At 44.7% G+C, this 18,475-nt stretch overlaps 1 protein-coding gene across 1 annotated transcript in view; it reads left to right on the top strand.

Annotated features, from left to right (window-relative positions):
* The window catches only part of LOC120927537 (4-hydroxyphenylpyruvate dioxygenase-like), a 72,372-nt gene extending 59,457 nt beyond the window's left edge, over nucleotides 1–12,915 (top strand). Inside the window, 5 exon segments of the mRNA XM_040338282.1 lie at nucleotides 1,762–1,924; nucleotides 4,082–4,153; nucleotides 10,261–10,383; nucleotides 10,459–10,575; nucleotides 12,648–12,915. Coding sequence (XP_040194216.1) covers nucleotides 1,762–1,924; nucleotides 4,082–4,153; nucleotides 10,261–10,383; nucleotides 10,459–10,575; nucleotides 12,648–12,761 — 589 coding nt within the window. The 3' untranslated portion in view covers nucleotides 12,762–12,915.
* The last annotated feature ends 5,560 nt before the right edge of the window (nucleotides 12,916–18,475 follow it).

The raw sequence follows: 18,475 nt of genomic DNA, 5'->3' as shown, positions 1-18,475 counted from the left end.
GAACCTGATATGCACATTCCTCCCCTCCTCTTGCCCAGGGATGGACTGGGCATTGGGACTACAGGGAGTTTCCCGGTGGGCCGATGGCTCAGTGGGCCGGCTTCAGTGACAGCGGACCACCGCCCCCTTCCGCTCCTCTGTCTCTCCCTTACCGCAGCGCTCACCTCCTCTCCCTCCCCGCAGCGCTCACCTGGGGGGAACAAAGAAGCAGGGAGAGGACCAGAGGAGCAGGGGGGACGACAGAGGAGCATGGGGGAGGGGACAGACATCTGACTCAACAGCTATGGCCTGGGAGTTTCTCACTTCTGCCTAATCTTGTCCCATAAGGCGGGGCACCAAACTGATTCTTTGCCCCGGGGGGAAATAATGTCTAGCTTCCCCACTGGTACTGCCTATAAGAGTACCAGTACCAGCTGTTCTACTCTAATAAAGTAAAACAGCTAGTGGCTAGTGAAGGGGGAGAGGGGGCTTGGTTGGCCGGGGGGGGTGCGGGAGTTGTCCTGCCGCAGTGGGAGAGACCTGTCAAAGTTTACCAGTCTGGATGAAGTACAGGGCCAAATTGTTGTCCCGGTCCAGCCCTGCTCTTGCCCAATCAAAGAAGATATGGTATTATGTGAAAGCATTCTGAAAATACAAAGGCTTCTGTGAATAGGCAGCAGAGGGAGGGGTGGGCCAATCTGCTATGTGTGTTTCTCAGATCCCCAGAGTTCTCTCATGCAGAGCAATATACCTGTCAAATATAAATAATAGAGATACATAAGCCCAGGAGATGTCATGCACTCCTTGGACCTAACTCATAATGTGTCTTCACTTTTTACAAAGTGGCTGAATTCCTGGAATTCAGCTTTCAGCACCCATCTGGCGCCTATACTGCTATCAGTATAAAACGTTATAACTTTATTTTGGTTGTAGTGCGTAGATAGTGGTGCTCTTAGAAGTAGATAGACATCTTTGGTTCCTTATTTACATTCCAAAGCTACCAAGTAAGAGAATATAAAGGAAATACATTATAACAATATACAATTATTATCACAATCTTTTTCTCTTTTAAAAATGAAATTTCAAGGGAAGTGGTTATAAACCCTCTGATACTACTTTCACCTACAGGTAAGCCTACATTAAGGCTTACCTGTAGGTGCTTGCAATATCTCCTTAACCTACTTTGTTAAGGAGATATGCACCGTAGACAACGGCGCAGGCGCACTGAATGGAAATATGGCAGAAAGTGCCAGGAACGTGTGCATTCGCGGGAATCGTACCAGTTCCTCGTGCATGCGCGGGAGTGACGTCATCGCCGCTCCGGCCAATCACAGCGCCAGAGCAGCGATACCCGAAAGTAACCTCCAGGAGAGATGGCTGCGGCTGGAGGGGAAGACGAGGACGGCTTCGGGGGCTTTGATCTAAGGTAAGTAATACATAATGAGCTAGTATGCTAGTCATACTATCTCATTATGCCTTTGTCTTGCAGGTTTTTATTTAAAAAAAAAATTGGGGTTTACAACCGCTTTAAAACGTTAACAGCCTTTAGTGCATTTCCTCCTGCTGCAAATTGAATTAAGTTTAACTACAAATGAACACTACTACATTTTTGATGCTCATTATTATTGTACTTTCATGTAGCAACTCTTTTATTTATTATTTATTTACCTGTTTTAATTGCAATGCAGTGTTTTCTATCTCTAATACCTTGGTTTGTTTTCAATATTGATAATAAAGTCAACAAAGATCGATCACCTATATTCTTGTTTCATCATTTTCTAGGTATCAAAACTGCTTGCTATTTCATAGATTCTGGTCTGTAGACGACAAACAGGTTCATACCGAATACAGTGCATTACGTTCAATTGTGGTAACAAATTATGAAGAGACCATAAAAATGCCAATAAATGAACCAGCTCCTGGAAAGAAAAAGTCACAGATCCAGGTAATCAGATTCCAAGCTAGAAAGGAATAATAATGTTCAATATTTGGAATACTTTTTTTGGATAAAATATTGGTGACCTTATACTCCTTCTCTATAGAAGATAACCACCATGGCTATAAATATCTTGTGGCCATACTGATATTTTAACCTTTTTTTTTTTAGAGTGTGAATAGTTACATTTTCTATTTTTGCTTCTTTTTTCCATTTGTAATATGTATATTTGCATTTGAATATGAGGAAATAAAAAAATTATTATTAATGTTTTGAAGTATGTAATATGTTTTAGTAGCAGTGATATCATAGGCCAGTGATGGCAAGCCTTGGTATCCCGGATGTCTTGTAACTACATTTCCCATGATGCTCAGTGGACTCTGCAGTGTACCGTATTTGCCGGCGTATAAGACGACCCCCTAATTTTCCAGCTAAAATGTTGGTTTTGGGATATACTCACTGTATAAGATGACCCCTCACTGTGCCATTATACATGCCTCACTGTGCCATTATACATGCCTTACTGTGCCATCTATACACGCCTCACTGTGTCATCTATACATGCCTCACTGTGCCACCTATACATGCCTCACTGTGCCATCTATACATGCCTCACTGTGCCATCTATACATGCCTCACTGTGCCACCTATAAATGCTTCGCTGTGCCACCTATACATGCCTCACTGTGCCATCTATACATGCCTTACTGTGCCATCTATACATGCCTCACTGTGCCATCTATACATGCCTCACTGTGCCACTTATACATGCCTCACTGTGCCATCTATACATACATGCCTCACTGTGCCATCTATACATGCCTCACTGTGCCATCTATACATGCCTCACTGTGCCACCTATACATGCCTCACTGTGCCATCTATACATGCCTCACTCTGCCATCTATACATGCCTCACTCTGCCATCTATACATGCCTCACTGTGCCATTCCATTCCCTGCCTCGACGATCTCCCTACCTTCTCCTGTTTGCAGAGTATGTCAGACAGCGGCCATCCATTATTCAAAAGCCGCGCCTCCTCCTCAGGCTGTCCCGTGATAGGCGGAACACTAATTTTCCCAGCAGAGCCTCTGTTCAGTGTTCCGCCTATCACGGATGTCCTCTTGTCCGAGGCCGAGGCCGAGGATGAGAAGACATCCGTGATAGGCGGGAACACTGAACAGAGGCTCTGCTGGGAAAATTAATATTCCGTCTATCACGGAACAGTCAGAGGAGGAGGCGCGGTTTTTGAATAATGAATGGCCGCCGTCTGACAGACAGGTACCCGGCGTATAAGACGACCCCCGACTTTTGGGGCACGATTTTAGATGCAAAAAGTCGTCTTATACGCCGGAAAATACGGTAATTGAGCATCATGGGAAATGTAGTTCCAAAACATCTGGGGTACCAAGGTTTGCCATCAAACCTTTATAGTAAAACACACTGACAAGATGCAAGTAGTCCAGGAGCATACCTACCCACTGAAGTCAGGAGAACACTGGTGGTAGCTGCTAGTAAACCTGCCACTCACACAGAAATACCCACAAGCTAAGTTAAACTAAATGGACTTTGGCCTTCTTGACACACAACACAGGGTAGCAGAGGGGAAATGGGTATTTATAGACGGAAGGAAACAAATAAAGAACTGTCCTACTCCTGTGTGTGGCACTATAACCCAATGGTCAAGATCTAAAGATTTTTGTTGCATCCTTTAATAAACAGAAGAGGGGAAAAAAACGTTTTACATTTTGATATACTTTAAAAACAAAATAATTGACAAAAAACCCTGATACAATATTTCTGGTAGACAATTTAGAAAAGCATAGCGCAGCCTCTGTGTTTTATGTACTCACCAACTGGTATTGTATGTAGCCACACCTTATTCTAATTATACAGGATTGATTTACTAAAACAGACAACAAGATACTCTCAGTCAGATGTAAGATGTCAGTCCAGGCCATTTCCCACCTATGCTTTAACAAATTGAAGTCCTACATTTTGAAAGAAATCCATGACTGCATAGCTAGAGTAATTTCCCTCTTTCTACGTGCACACTTATCCATACACGTAAATGTTATATAAACTTATTTTCTAAGTGTTTACATAAGGATATGGTAAAAACAAAACTAACAGTTTATCAGGATGACCTTTTTCCTTTTTTTTCAGGAGTACGTGGACTACTATGATGGTCCTGGTGTACAGCACATTGCTCTTAATACTTCCGACATCATCAAAGCAGTGAGTAATGCAGACAGATAGGTATAAAAGAATAGGCAACCGAGGGAGGGGCAAGTCCTCCTGTGACTAAGGCTTTGATCTCTGCGCTGTTTGGCTAAGAGGGTGGTGTGTTTATATATGCGAGTCCGTGCATGAATACCTGTATATGTTTTCAAACTTGTCTGCTGTATATTCTTTTAAGTCTCTTCTTGCTATAAGTTATTATGAAGAAATTACAATTAAAGTTGCATGCTTATATAACCATTCTAGCAGCAAAGATTATGTTCGGTATTTCTGTTTTTTTATTTCTCTTTACACAAATTAGGAAAAATCTGGTTGACGTAAATTACAGACTATATTTTGCAGGACAATTTTAATCATTAACTGTAGTATAATCTGCCAAAAGCAGTACAAGCTAATCTGACCTAGTCAATGATTGCTGTGAACGCCCTGTAACTGTCTTCTGAAAACAAAAGTTATCCATATATCTGTGACACCACAAGACATAGATGGGCATGTGTCACCCAGAAAGAAGGGAACTGAAAATTATCATTGATTACGGTACTTTGCTACGCCTCCAAGACCAGCCAAGCTACCCACTCCAGCCCATTTGATGGGCCAATTTCAATGACTGTCCTACTCCCTTTTCTACCAAGTAAAAGGGACAAACAGCTCCTGCTTAGATAGAGATCTTTAAACAAATAGTAATACAATGGGGGTTATTTACAAACGGCAAATCCACTTTGCACTACAAGTGCAAACTACAATTGCAAAGTGCATTTGAAATTGCACTTGGAAGTGCAGTTGCTGTAAATCTGAGGGGGTCCATCTGAAATGAGGGGAAGCTCTGCTGATTTTATTAACCAATCATGTGCAAGCTAAAATGCTGTTTTTTATTCTCCTTGCATGTCCCCCTTGGATCAACAGCGACTGCACTTCCAAGTGCACTTTCAGTGCACTTGTAGTTTGCACTTGTATTGCAAAGTGGATTTTCCTTTCGTAAATAACCCCCCATGTTCATTCAAACCCCATCAATGCCATGCTATTGTAGGGTTCTAAATAAGTACCATTTGAGTGCTATTTGGCTGCTAATCATTTTGCATATTTGGGGGCTAGTGGTGCTGACATATGGGGGTATGAGGGCATGTGTTTTATTTGCCTGTTTGTGATTTAAATTAACTAACCACAGAGTAATGCATACTGTACAGGTCCCATTGCAGGTTTAACATTTTGTGTGTGTTTTTTTTTTTTCTTTAATCCTTTATTTAGAATTCTTAGCAAAATACAATATGCCATAAAATAAGGAATTCAAAGAGAAAGAAAAAAATTGAAGGGGAAGACCCCAAACATTACATAGTCATAGGCAAACAAGATATAAGGAGAGAACGAAATCCATACATATACAAATAAACATATATAATGCATATATAAAAGGGTCAATATGGCCAGGGTTCTTCCCTCTCTGCTATTGAAAGCATCACGCAGCTCAAGTTTAGGTCGAGAAACACAACAGAAAAAAAAGGGGGGATATGATGGGAGAGGAGGGGGGGGTGCAATTAGAGGTTTATCAGCCAAATCCAAAGCTGGCAGCCCCTGGAGCACAAAATCTTCCAAGTGAAGAAGCATTCCATTTTACAGATGATATGGTGCAACTTCACAAATCAGGGAACAAAGCCAGTCAAGGTGAGAGGTCCAAGGCCCCGTACACACGACCGAGTTTCTCGGCAGAATTCAGCCAGAAACTCGATCGGAGCCACATTCTGCCGAGAAACCCGGGTCGTGTGTACACTTTTGGCCGAGGAAGCCGACGAGGATCTCGTCGGGCCAAATAGAGAACATGTTCTCTATTTCCTCGTTAGTCAATGAGGAAACTTGGCTCGCCGAGATCCTCGGCGGCTTCACAAGGAAACTCGACGAGCAAAACGATGTGTTTTGCCCGTCGAGTTCCTCGGACGTGTGTACGGGGCCTAAGCTGACTCTAGGTAGCCAGGTCTACCACATAACTGGAGGAGAAAGTATATTCTGTCCAGTCGAAACATTTTTAGCCAGATTCACGTAGATGTGCCTAACTTTAGGCGGGCGTAGCGCATCTCATATACGCTACGCCACCGTAAGTTAGGGAGGCAAGTACTGTATTCACAAAGAACTTGCGTCCTAAGTTACAGTGGCGTAGTGTAAATGGGCCGGCGTAAGCGCGCGTAATTCAAAGTAGGCTGTAGTGGGCGTGTTGTATGGTAATGAATTGTGACCTCACGTAAATGACGCGCCGTCCGTGAACGGATCCCAGTGCGCATGCTCAAAATCACATCGCAAATAGTCAATGCTTTCGACGTGAACATAACCTACGCCCAGCCCCATTCTGAATCGGCTTACGCAAACGACGTAAACGACGTCAAATTCGACGGCTGTCCCGACGTTCATACTTAACATTGGCTGCGCCATCTTTTTGGTGGTTTATCTTTACGCCTGAAAACGCCTTACGTAAACGGCGTATCTTACTGCGACGGGCGTGCATACGTTCGTGAATAGGCGTATCTTGCTCATTTGCATATTCTCAGGGTAAATCGCTGTACATGCCCCTAGCGGCCAGCGTAAATATGCAGCTAAGATACGACGGCGTAGGAGACTTACGCCGGTCGTATCTTAGCAACAGAGAAGCGTATCTCAATTTGAGCATACGCTTAAAGATGCAACGGCGCGGATTCGGACTTGCGACGGCGTATCTACTGATACGCTGTCGTAAGTCTTTGTGAATCTGCCTATTTGTGTTTTTATAATATTTTCTTTTAATGGGTTTGTGATATATACATGTTCTCTATACCAGAGCTCAAAATTTTAAGTCCTGAGCTACTAGCCAGCCCTCAAGGGATACTCGCCACCAGTTGCCCCACCCAGCCCCTACCCTGCCCCGCCCCTAATTCTGTTCATAATCACGTCCTCATAAATTATCTCATGAAATGACACTTAAATGTTTTATGCAGAATTAAGTTACAAAAATAAATATAAAAAATATTTAAAAATATATATATATATATATTAACAACAACTTTATCAGTTCCCCTCACCACAGCCTCACCAGTGCCCATCAATGCAGACTCACCTGTGCACATCATTGCAGCGTGACCTGTGCCCATCATTGCAGCATGACCTGTGCCCACCATTGCAGCCCCACCGTGCCCACCATTGCAACCTCACCATGCCCACCATTGCAGCCTCACCGTGCCCACCATTGCAGCCTCACCGTGCCCACCATTGCAGCCTCACCATGCCCGACATTGCAGCCTCACCATGCCCGACATTGCAGCCTCACCATGCCCAACATTGCAGCCTCACTGTGCCCTCATTGCAGCCTCACTGTGCCCTCATTGCAGCCTCACTGTGCCCAACATTGCAGCCTTACTGTGCCCAACATTGCAGCCTTACTGTGCCAACATTGCAGCCTCACCTTGCCCCCATTGCAGCCTCACCTTGCCCCCATTGCAGCCTCACTGTGCCCAACATTGCAGCCTCCCTGTGCCCCCATTGCAGCCTCTCTGTGCCCCCATTGCAACCTCACATTGCAACCTCACTGTGCCCCCCATTGCAGCTTCACTGTGCCCAACATTGCAGCCTCGCCAGGTTGGAGGAAGAGAGAGGGTGGCCGGATCATGACTGGAGGAAAAGGAGAGCCACGGGATCACAGAGCGGTATTCGGAGGAAGCGCGGCTGTGTGTGACGGCGAGCAGAGCGGAGGCAATTTCAATGTAAACTGTAATAGCGTGCTATACCGCTCGGTGATCCCACGGCTCTCCTCTTCCTCCATGCTCTCTTCCACCGGGGCGATTGCTGGGAGAACGGCTCCCGATCAACCCCGCCAGCCCCACTTCCAGGCAGCCCATCTTGCAAGTCCTCATTTTCCACTCACAAAATGCGAGGAGGCAAGTGGAAAATTTGAGGGCTGCTCTATACTACACACTCAGAAGTGTTGGTTTACATTTATTTGGTCTTACCAAGTGCATTCAGTGATTGGAAGCACCCATTTGGCCAATAGACCCTAGATCAGTGGTTCTCAACTCCTGTCCTCAGGACCTACCAACAGGCCAGGTTTGCAAGATACCTGAAATACATCACAGGTGATATCATTTGCTGCTCAGTGAATGCAGTATTCTAGTCTGCATCTCCCCAAGGTAATACTTAAAATCTGGCCTGTTATTGGGTCCTAAAGACAGGAGTTGAGAACCACTGCCCTAGATGGTTACATAGCCACCTTTCCAAGTGCATCATTTGTAACTAACAGACCACATATTGGCATCCACAGAGTATATTCTAAGACAGTGGTTTCCGAACTGCAGCCTGGAAGCCGGATGTGGCCCTTTGCTTGCCCTTACCTGGCACCTGGGGCACTATTCCTCCCACTAATATGGGGCACTATTCCTCCTACTAATATGGGGCACTATTCCTCTTACTATAATGGGGCACTATTCCTCCTAGTAATATGGCGCACTATTCCTCCTACTAATATGGGGCACTATTCCTCCTACTAATATGGCGCACTATTCCTCCTACTAATATGGGGCACTATTCCTCCTACTAATATGGGGCACTATTCCTCCTACTAATATGGCGCACTATTCCTCAAACTATAATGGGGCACTATTCTTCCCACTAATATGGCGCACTATTCCTCCTACTAATATGGGGCACTATTCCTCCTACTAATATGGGGCACTATTCCTCCTACTAATATGGGGCACTATTCCTCTACTAATATGGGCCACTATTCCTCCTACTAATATTGGCCACTATTCCTCCTTCTAATATGGGCCACTATTCCTCCTACTAATATTGGGCACTATTCCTCTACTAATATGGGCCACTATTCCTCCTACTAATATGGGCCACTATTCCTCCTACTAATATGGGCCACTATTCCTCCTACTAATATGAGGCACGATTCCTTCTACTAATATGAGGCACGATTCCTCCTACTAATATGGGCCACTATTCCTCCTACTAATATGGCGCACTATTCCTCCTACTAATATGGGCCACTATTCCTCCTTCTAATATGGGCCACTATTCCTCCTACTAATATGGGCCACTATTCCTCCTACTAAGGCTGGGTTCACACTACGGTTTTCCCGTCCGTCAGCCGCATACGATTTCAGTATTGAAAACGTACGGGCCCGGACGGGAAAACGTAGAGATAGACAATGCATTGCAAATCGTATGCACTCGGATGCATTCGGGTGCGTACGATTTGCTGGCAAAACGTTTTTTAAACGTACGCAAAACCGTGTTCAACCACGGTTTTGCGGTCGTTTTTAAAACAGTATGGCAACCGCATACGTTTTCCTTTAACATTAATGTTAATGGAAAACGCACATATGTGCGGTGCCATACGTTCCCGTCCGTTTCAGCCGCATACGTTTTTTCATATAAATCGTATGCGGCTGACGGACGGGAAAACCGTAGTGTGAACCCAGCCTAATATGGGCCACTATTCCTCCTACTAATATGGGCCACTATTCCTCCTACTAATATGGGCCACTCTTCCTCCTGCTGACACCAACTATGCATAACTATTCCTTCCACTGACACCAACAATGGGACACTATTCCTTCCAGTGATTCCAACAAAGGGGCATAATTATTTCCAGTAATATAAATGATGGAAAACTGACACCAAAGATCAGGCACCATTGCCCCTACTAACACCAATCATAAGGCACCCCCCCAACACCACTTTTCCGCCTCCTACTGACCAATTAATTTTTTTATGTAAATTTGTAATTTTCTTCTAAAAATGGCCACAGTGCAGCCCCTCTAACGTCTAAAGGACAGTACGCTGGCCTCTTGTTTAGAGAGTTTGGAGACCCCCTTCTCCAAGGCATACCTAGATCATCTGGACCATCACACCTGACCTGTAATTAGTACCAATCAGCCTAGTCTGTAAAACATATCGCCATTTTATAAATCTTGACATTAATTTCTAACATTGCAGGGTACAAAAGAAAGGTTACATAGTGAATAAATACACGTAAAGATGCAGCCATCATGTCATCTTGCCTGCAGATAACTAACTGGTTAATTTACTTCACTAGCTATCAAATGTAATTTCTAAAACCAAATATATGCATATGCCTGCAGGTGAAACATTTGAAATCTCGCGGCATAGAGTTTCTTTCTGCTCCTGACACCTATTACGATGATCTAAGAAAAAACCTTAAAACTGCCAAGATCACAGTGAAGGAAGATTTGAGTGTGCTGCAGGTATTATATGATTAACACATAAATGATATAAATGATAAGTTTTGCCGTTTGATTCATGTTATTTCTTACTTACAGGAGCTCAGAATATTGGTTGATTATGATGACAAAGGCTACCTTCTTCAAATCTTCACCAAGCCTGTGCAGGACAGGCCTACTCTCTTCCTAGAAGTTATACAAAGATACAATCATCATGTGAGTTTTATCAGACTTTCCCATTAAAAGTAATGTGTGTAGCAGCAGAAAAGGAGAACACTATGGCCCAGATTCACAAAGCACTTACGCCGACGTATAACAAGTTACGCCAACGTAAGTGCAAATGTGCACCGTCGTATCTGTGCGCCAGACCCACAAACTAATATGCGCCTAAAAACAGGCTACACCCCGCCAACGAAACTTGCCCACGCCGGCGTAGGGTGGGCGCACATTTAGGCTGGACGCATGGGGCTGCTCCCATTGATTAGCCATTCAAACATGCAAATGAGGGAAATACGGTGATTCACGAACGTGCGTGTGCCCGGCGCATGCTACGCGAGATGCGCGTAAGTTGTACGTCCGGCGTAAAGTTATTCCCCATAAAGGAGGTGCAACCCAGCAACAGACATGCACAGGTCTGCACCAAGGAACACAAGCCGGCGTATTGTGCGTTGGACGTGTGTCTGGCTGGGCGTACCTTATGTTCACGGCGTACGCAGTGATCAGGCGTAGCTTAGGCAGTTTTGCCGGCGTGGTTGTGAGCAGGCGCATGGGGGTGCGCCCACATCACGGCGCATGCTCAGTTCGTGATACATACCTCTCTGGCGCTCGGCCCATCATTTGCATGGGGTCATGCCTCATTTGCATGGGTTCACGCCCACTTCCACCTACGCCGACGTGCGCCTTCGGAACCCACGCCACGCTGGCGCAGCATTGGGAGCACTGGCTTGCTGAATGCAATGCTTGCCTCTCTGTGCTGCGTTGGCGTAGATTACAGTGTTTGCTCTATGGCGGCGTAATGTGCGCCCTGCTCTCTGTGAATATGGGCCTATAAGAACAAACTTCTGCATTTCAGGGGAGCATAGAGGAAGTATGAATTCTGAATTATGTATAAAAGTGCACTGCAGTCAGTGTTCAGTAAGATGTCAGTGTAATGTACAGTGGGCAGCTATAGGTAGGCACCTCAAATATCTTCTATAATAGCCCAAAAACCTATGGTAACAGTTATAGCTCAAAAATAATAAGGCATGAAAGGCTAATGGGGCCAAACACTGCTTATAAGTGTGCTTAGCGCCACACTGAATTTGTTCCCATCAATGGTGGCTGGTGGCATATTTGGTGGGGGCAGCAAACAACGCACCCACAGCGAGTAGTTCGGGTCGGGTCATCAGCACCCCCGGTTGGTCGATGAGCCCTGCATTAACCCCCATGTTTTGCTTCCCTCTGGGCGGAGGCTTCGTCCCCTGCGTCTCCTCCCGCGGACTAGACATATATTCCTCTCTCCTTGTCGTGGTCTAATAGGATCACTTGTCGTTTTGGCCAATCAGGAAACAAGTCTCAGGATTGGCGGTAAGGAGATTCAGTGTGAAAATAGCGAATGTTCATTTGCTTTTGTTATTGAATTGATTCCGAGCATGCTTGTTTTTTCCGACAAGAACTTTTCCCCTTCTGAAAATTTGAGAACCAGCTCTCAAATTTTTGCTGTCAGAAATTCCGACAGGAAAAGTCCGTTGGGGCCTACACACGGTCGGAATTTTCGACCAAAAGCTCACATCAAACTTTTCTTGTCGGAAATTCCGACCGTGTGTACGCGGCATAAAAGTCTGGTATGGATTTGGGGGGGGACCATACTGTTTTTTTTTTATTTATGGCATGGGATTCCCTTTGGATTGGGAAGGTCCCCCACACTGTTTTTTCCTCATATATTTTTTATTGCCGGCAATTGTTTAGTTTACATGCAGTTGTCAGCGGGAAATCCCGCTGACAGCTCATGAGTCGTTTGTTAAAAATGCAGCTGCCCGCTTCTTTAGAAAAATACTACCACTCCTAAACACTTGTAAACACTCCTAAACACGGCAAATTTGCTGGCAAAAATACTAAATATTAGCAGTTTTTGAGTGTCTAGTGTGCATGGAGCCTAAATGTGCTAGAAAAAAAAACTAAAATGTATTTTCTGCAATCTTGAAAGTAGAAAATACCCATCACTACAATATTGCTCTGTAAAAATAAAATACAGCTACATAAATACATTTTGGAAAGCAGGAACAATAATACAGGTATTCGTATTGCAGGGCTTTGGAGCTGGGAATTTCAAGTCTTTGTTCGAAGCAATAGAAAAGGATCAAGATGCCAGAGGAAACCTAACAGTGTACACAAGTAATGGAGAACCACAACTGTTCAACTGAAGACGGAGGAAATGAAATGGAAGACTGAGCGGGCACACACTTATAAAAAGGGAATCCTTTAATACACAGAACTACATAATTCAATAAAGTCTAAAACGTTTCATTTATTACCTATATTATGTTTGTAAGAATAAAGTTGTTGCTGTCAAATGACTACAGCTGGTTAGGGGTATATTTTAAACAGTACAGAAAGCCTACACTCCCCCCCCGCCCACTATATTTAACCACTTCAATACTGGGCACTTTCGCCCCCTTCCTTCCCAGACCAATTTCCAGCTTTCAGCGCTCTCGCACTTTCAATGACAATTGCGCGGTCATGCTACGCTGTCCCCAAATTAAATTTTTATAATTTTGTTCACACAAATAGAGCTTTCTTTTGCTGATATTTATTTATGACTATGTTTTTGATTTTTTGCGATATAAGCAAAAAAACGAATAATTGTTTTATGTTAGCACTCACTGGAGCGCTGGGCTGTGGAGGGGGACAGATCAGCTGGCTCAGTCTTCCAACAGATCACTAAGAGGCTGAGCCAGCTGCCAGTCCAGGCATCTGGGTGGAGTCAGGATCATTCCTGAGCCTGGCTCTGCTGAGTGACATCAACCAACAGCAGACTTTAGTCCACTGTCTGCTGAAAACGGGTCAAAGGGGTACAGAGCGAACTACACCCCTGTGATCCCCAGGAGAAGTATAGCCAAAATAGCGTTGGCTATACTTCTCCTTTAAAATAAGGTAACACCACCCAAAATTTATGTTTATGTTATCAGGTTTAAGTGGATGCAGTTTTTGACACCTTAGGAGGCCTTATTGTTGTAAAGGATCTTGGTATGGACATGGGCACCCCCTATAATTGCCTTTAGATTCTGCATAGTAAAACCACTAGGGTTAAACCGATACCACTTTTTTAAGACCGAGTACAAATACCGATGCTTTCTTTCAAGTACTCACCGATACCAATATATATTATTAATTATTTTACCAATAGTTTTTTAATGTCTGGTGACAGTTTTCAAGGCACAATTTTGTAAATAAGTAATTTTCCTCCTTCAGTGATGTGTGCAGATGAGGCTGCACTGATGGGCATTGATGAGGGGGCACTTATGGGGTGGCACTGATGAGGAGGCACTAATATGCAACACTGATAGGCGGCACTGACTGGGCACTGATAGGTGGCACTGACAAGCAACACTTATGGGCACTGATAGGTGGCAAAGACTGGGCACTGGTGACTGGCACTGATAGGTGGCACTGACTGGGCACTGATAGGCATCACTAATAGGCTCTGATAGGTGGCACTAATGGGAACGCACTTATGGGCAATTGCTGGCATAATAAATGATAAGATGAGAGTGAGACAATAACAATTCAAACAACTTGGAAAAAAAGGATTTTGAAATGCTAGTAGTAGTAGCCTAGTACAAATGCTACCACGTCCACCTTGGTACACCCTGCACTCAGCCACAGTAAGCCTACAGTCAGAAGGCAGCAGCGGACATCTTGTTACACCCAGCCCATATAGTTAGCTGCAGGCTTACTGTGACCGAGTGCAGGGTGTACCAAGATGGGCGTCACAGTATTTAGCCTCTGACGAAGAAACGGAACGTCACTTCTGTTACCGAATGCGACGGCCCAGGTCGCCTATTCTGACAGAACATGAGGCTACGCCCCTGCAATGGTCAGCTGCTGTCAGCCTGATGAGGACTTGCTCTCCGCTCCGCCCTCTCTGCCCACTGACTTCCGGGAGCGCCTCTTCACTCCCAGGTATCGGATCAAGCATCGGAAGCATTTTAATGAGTACTCATGCAAATGCTCGGTATCGGCGCAGATACCGATACTTGTATTGGTATCAGTGCAACCCTAATAACCACATTAGTAACTGTAACAATTATCAATCAAGGCATGCCTTGAATGTAACTATTTTGGGAAATAGTTAAAGTGGAACTAAACCTGTTGATTTAACCGTTTCATTCAGGAGGTGCCTGTGCTCTAAACTGAACTATCAAACAATTAAAGTGGAACTTTAGTCAGAAAATTAAAGCGCAGCTCCAGGCTCCTTCAGAAAAAATTAAAAGTCAGCAGCTACAAATACTGTAGCTGCTGACTTTTAATATTAAGACACTTACCTGTCCAGGAATCTAGTGTTGTCTTCCCCGCAACATTTTTTTGCGGCTTCACAATCAACTCCCTACTGCGCATGCGAAGATCGTGCTGCACTCTGTGAATGGGCTGGCTGCGAGGGAAGGAGGAGAGGGGTCGAACTTCTGGCTGAGTTTGCCGCGGCAAATTCAGCCAGACATAGCAGCAAGTACCTGTTAAAACCGGGTTCCCATTCCGCTCCAAAATGTGCCAAATGTAGCTGCAGAGGGGGGAGGAGGCAGATAAGACGAGCTTCACCTTTTGGGTGGAGCTCCACTTTAAGTCCTGGTAGATCACTTCAAGCTGTTTTTTTTTGCAGGTATAGCTATGTAAAACATCAAAAATAAGTGTCTATACGGATTAAAATCCAGTAATACACTGCTGAATTTTTAGGCATTGCTGAATTTTTAGAGGCTGATCTACTGACAGCTTAACCACTTCAGCCCCGCAAGATTTTACCCCCTTCCTGACCAGAGCACTGTTTACAATTTTGTACCTCTGCGGTCCTTTAACTGACAATTGCGCGGTTGTGCTATCCTGTACCCAAATGAAATTTGCATCCTTTTTTTCCCACAAATAGAGCTTTCTTTTGGTGGTATTTGATCACATCTGCGGTTTTTATTTTTTGCGCTTTAAACAAAAAAAGACTGACAATTTTGAAAAAAAAAAACAATATTTTTTCCTTTTTGCTATAATAAATATCCCCCCCCCCCAAAAAAAAGTCTTCATCAGTTCAGGCCAAAATACATTCTTCTACATATTTTTGGTAAAAAAAAATCACAATAAGCGTATATTGATTGTTTTGCGCAAAAGTTAGAGGGCCAGATTCACATAGGTCGCGGATCTTTAGATCTGATTTAAGATCCGCCGCCGCAAGTTTTTGAGGCAAGTGGTTAATTCACAAAGCACTTACCTCAAAACTTGCGGCAGCGTATCGTAAATCCCCCGGCGGAATTCAAATTCCGCGGCTAGGGGACGTGTAGTATTTAAATCAGGCGCGTTCCCGCGCCGATCAAACAGCGCATGCACCGTCCGGAAATTTTCCCAGCGTGCATTGCTCCAAATGACGTCGCAAGGACGTCATTGGTTTAGATGTTTAAATGTTAAAAATTTCAAATTTCGTATCAGGAACGACGGCCATACTTAACATTGGCTGCGCCTCATAGACCCAGGGGTAACTATACGCCGGAAAAAGCCGAACGCAAACGATGTAAAAAAAAACGCCGGACGGTCGTTCGTTTCTGAATCGGCATAACTCCTCATTTGCATATTCGTCGCGTAAAAAAAACGAAACGCCACCTAGCGGCCGGCCTGGAATTGCAGCCTAAGATCCGACGGTGTAACACAGTTACACCTGTCGGATCTTAGGAATATCTATGCGTAACTGATTCTCTAAATCAGTTGCATAGATACGACCGGCAGAACTGGCCCATAGTGTCTACAAACTCTGGGAAAGATTTATGGCATTTTTATGGCATTTTTTTTTTTTTTACTAGTATGCACTGATTACTGCATAAATGTCACTGGCAGGGAAGGGGTTAACACTAGGGGGCGATCCAGGGGTTAACTGTGTGTTCCCTCACTGTGTTCCAACTGTATTGGGATAGGACTGAGTAGGAGAGGAGACATTTCGCTGTTCCTACTTACTAGGAACAAACAACATGTCTCCTCTCCTCTGACAGCACTGGGATGTGTGTGTTTACACACACAAATCCCAGTGCTGGCGCTCGTGCACGAGATCGTGACTGCCGGCCACACGCAATGGGTCCCCCGCCGTGCAACTGCCGGCCACGTGCATATGCCCCCTGCTGTGCAGCAGGCGCGCGCGACCTCTGGCGGCTCTAAAAGGAAAACCCATTTTAATGAATGAATGAGTAACTTGTATAGCGTTACAAATTGCAGCCGGTGTCCACTGTGTCTTCAGAAGAGATGGGTCTTAAGCTTCTTCCCGAAGGCCAGATGGTTTTCTTCCAAGCGGATGTCCGTGGGTAGAGTGTTCCATAGCTGGGGTCCTTGGACTGCGAAACTTTGTTCGCCTTTTGATTTGTCCGGGGATTTCGCCCAGGAGAGCCATTGTGCCGTGTGAGCCGGTCGGGAACCGGTTAAAACAGAATTAAACCCTCCTGTCCTTTACAGCCAAAGAAGCTGCTTCTGTTTTGATCTGCAACTGCCATAGTGCTACATATGTTATCATTTATGATACCAGCCATTTGATGGTTTGACAGTTTGGTTGCGGACACAAGCAAATGTGACAGTTAGCAATCCCGGCATTCCATGAATGTATCTGTTTTTTAAAACCATTAAATCGATGGGTTTAGTTCCGCTTTATGATTTAGTGCTGTTCAGGGGCTTGGGGTCCAGCAAAATGGCAGCATCCAGCAAGAAGCAAGAGGGGCAATGCTGGAGGCAATTTACAGCACACATTACATTTGGTAGCAGAATTATTCATGTAGAATGTATGTTCCTTGTTAAACAACATTATTTTTTATCAAGTTGTTATGGGTAAAGTTCCACTTTAAATGGTTGGTGTCTTAACTGGTCACATGTGCAGCACCATGGCAACCAAAGATAAAACAGAGACTAAGGCCCAGATTCTCAAAGGGCTTACGACGGCGCAACGCAATGTACGCCGTCGTAAGTCCTAATCTGGGCCGTCGTATCATTGTGACTGATTCTTAGAATCAGTTAAGCATAGATATCCATTAGATCCGACAGGCGTAAGGCTCTTATGCTGTCGGATCTTAAATGTAATATTTTTTTTCGCCGCTAGGTGTCGCCTCCGTCGTTTTCCCCGTCGAGTATGCAAATTAGCTAGATACGCGAATTCCCGAACGTACGCGCGGTCGGCGCAGTGAAGTTACGACGTTTACTTTAGGTTTGCGCGGCGTAAAGTTGCCCCTGCTATATGAGGGGCAACCAATGTTAAGTATGGCCGTAACGTAAATGAGATACGTTACGCCCGCGGAGTTTTACGCCCATCTACGAGAATCTGGGCCTAAGATGACAGTTTCACTGGCTGTAAGACCCCTTTCACACTGGGGCGGTGTGTCGTCGGCGCTAATTTTGCGCTTAAAGCCTGACATTACCCAAATTGTGTAAGAATGAAAAATGTTGTCATGTTTATATTTCTGTCTGTCACCCTGTTGGGAGGGAGGTTCCCTTTACCTTCTGTCCCTGGGGCATCCACAACAAAGAAGCTGCAGTTGTCACCACAACAGCGAGCCATAAAATCATTGTCAGATGTAATTTGAGATTTTCCTAGCTTGTGACGGAAAATATTGATTATATGAAGACAGGAGGCGAGTATCTTATGCATTAATCTTCCTTTATTAATGCTCACAGCAGAATGTATTTCTAAAAATTCAATGTAAAAAATTCTTAAAACACACCACCACCCCCAGCAGTCCCCACAGTCAATAGCCCCACCCCTACGGAGGTCTCCATAAAAGGGGGCTGCTAGTGGTGGTTCCTCCTCTTTCTTGATGCAAATCCATCTAGGTAAACGGTACCACAACGGAGGATCCAAGCATAAACATCGGAGTCCAAACCGGCCGGTCGACGTCCGAGAACTTCCGAAAGG

Source organism: Rana temporaria, chromosome 2 (assembly GCF_905171775.1).
Source record: "Rana temporaria chromosome 2, aRanTem1.1, whole genome shotgun sequence".
NCBI lineage: Eukaryota > Metazoa > Chordata > Amphibia > Anura > Ranidae > Rana > Rana temporaria.
Note: the sequence above shows the minus strand (reverse complement) of the source record. Positions and strands in the feature narration are given on the sequence as shown.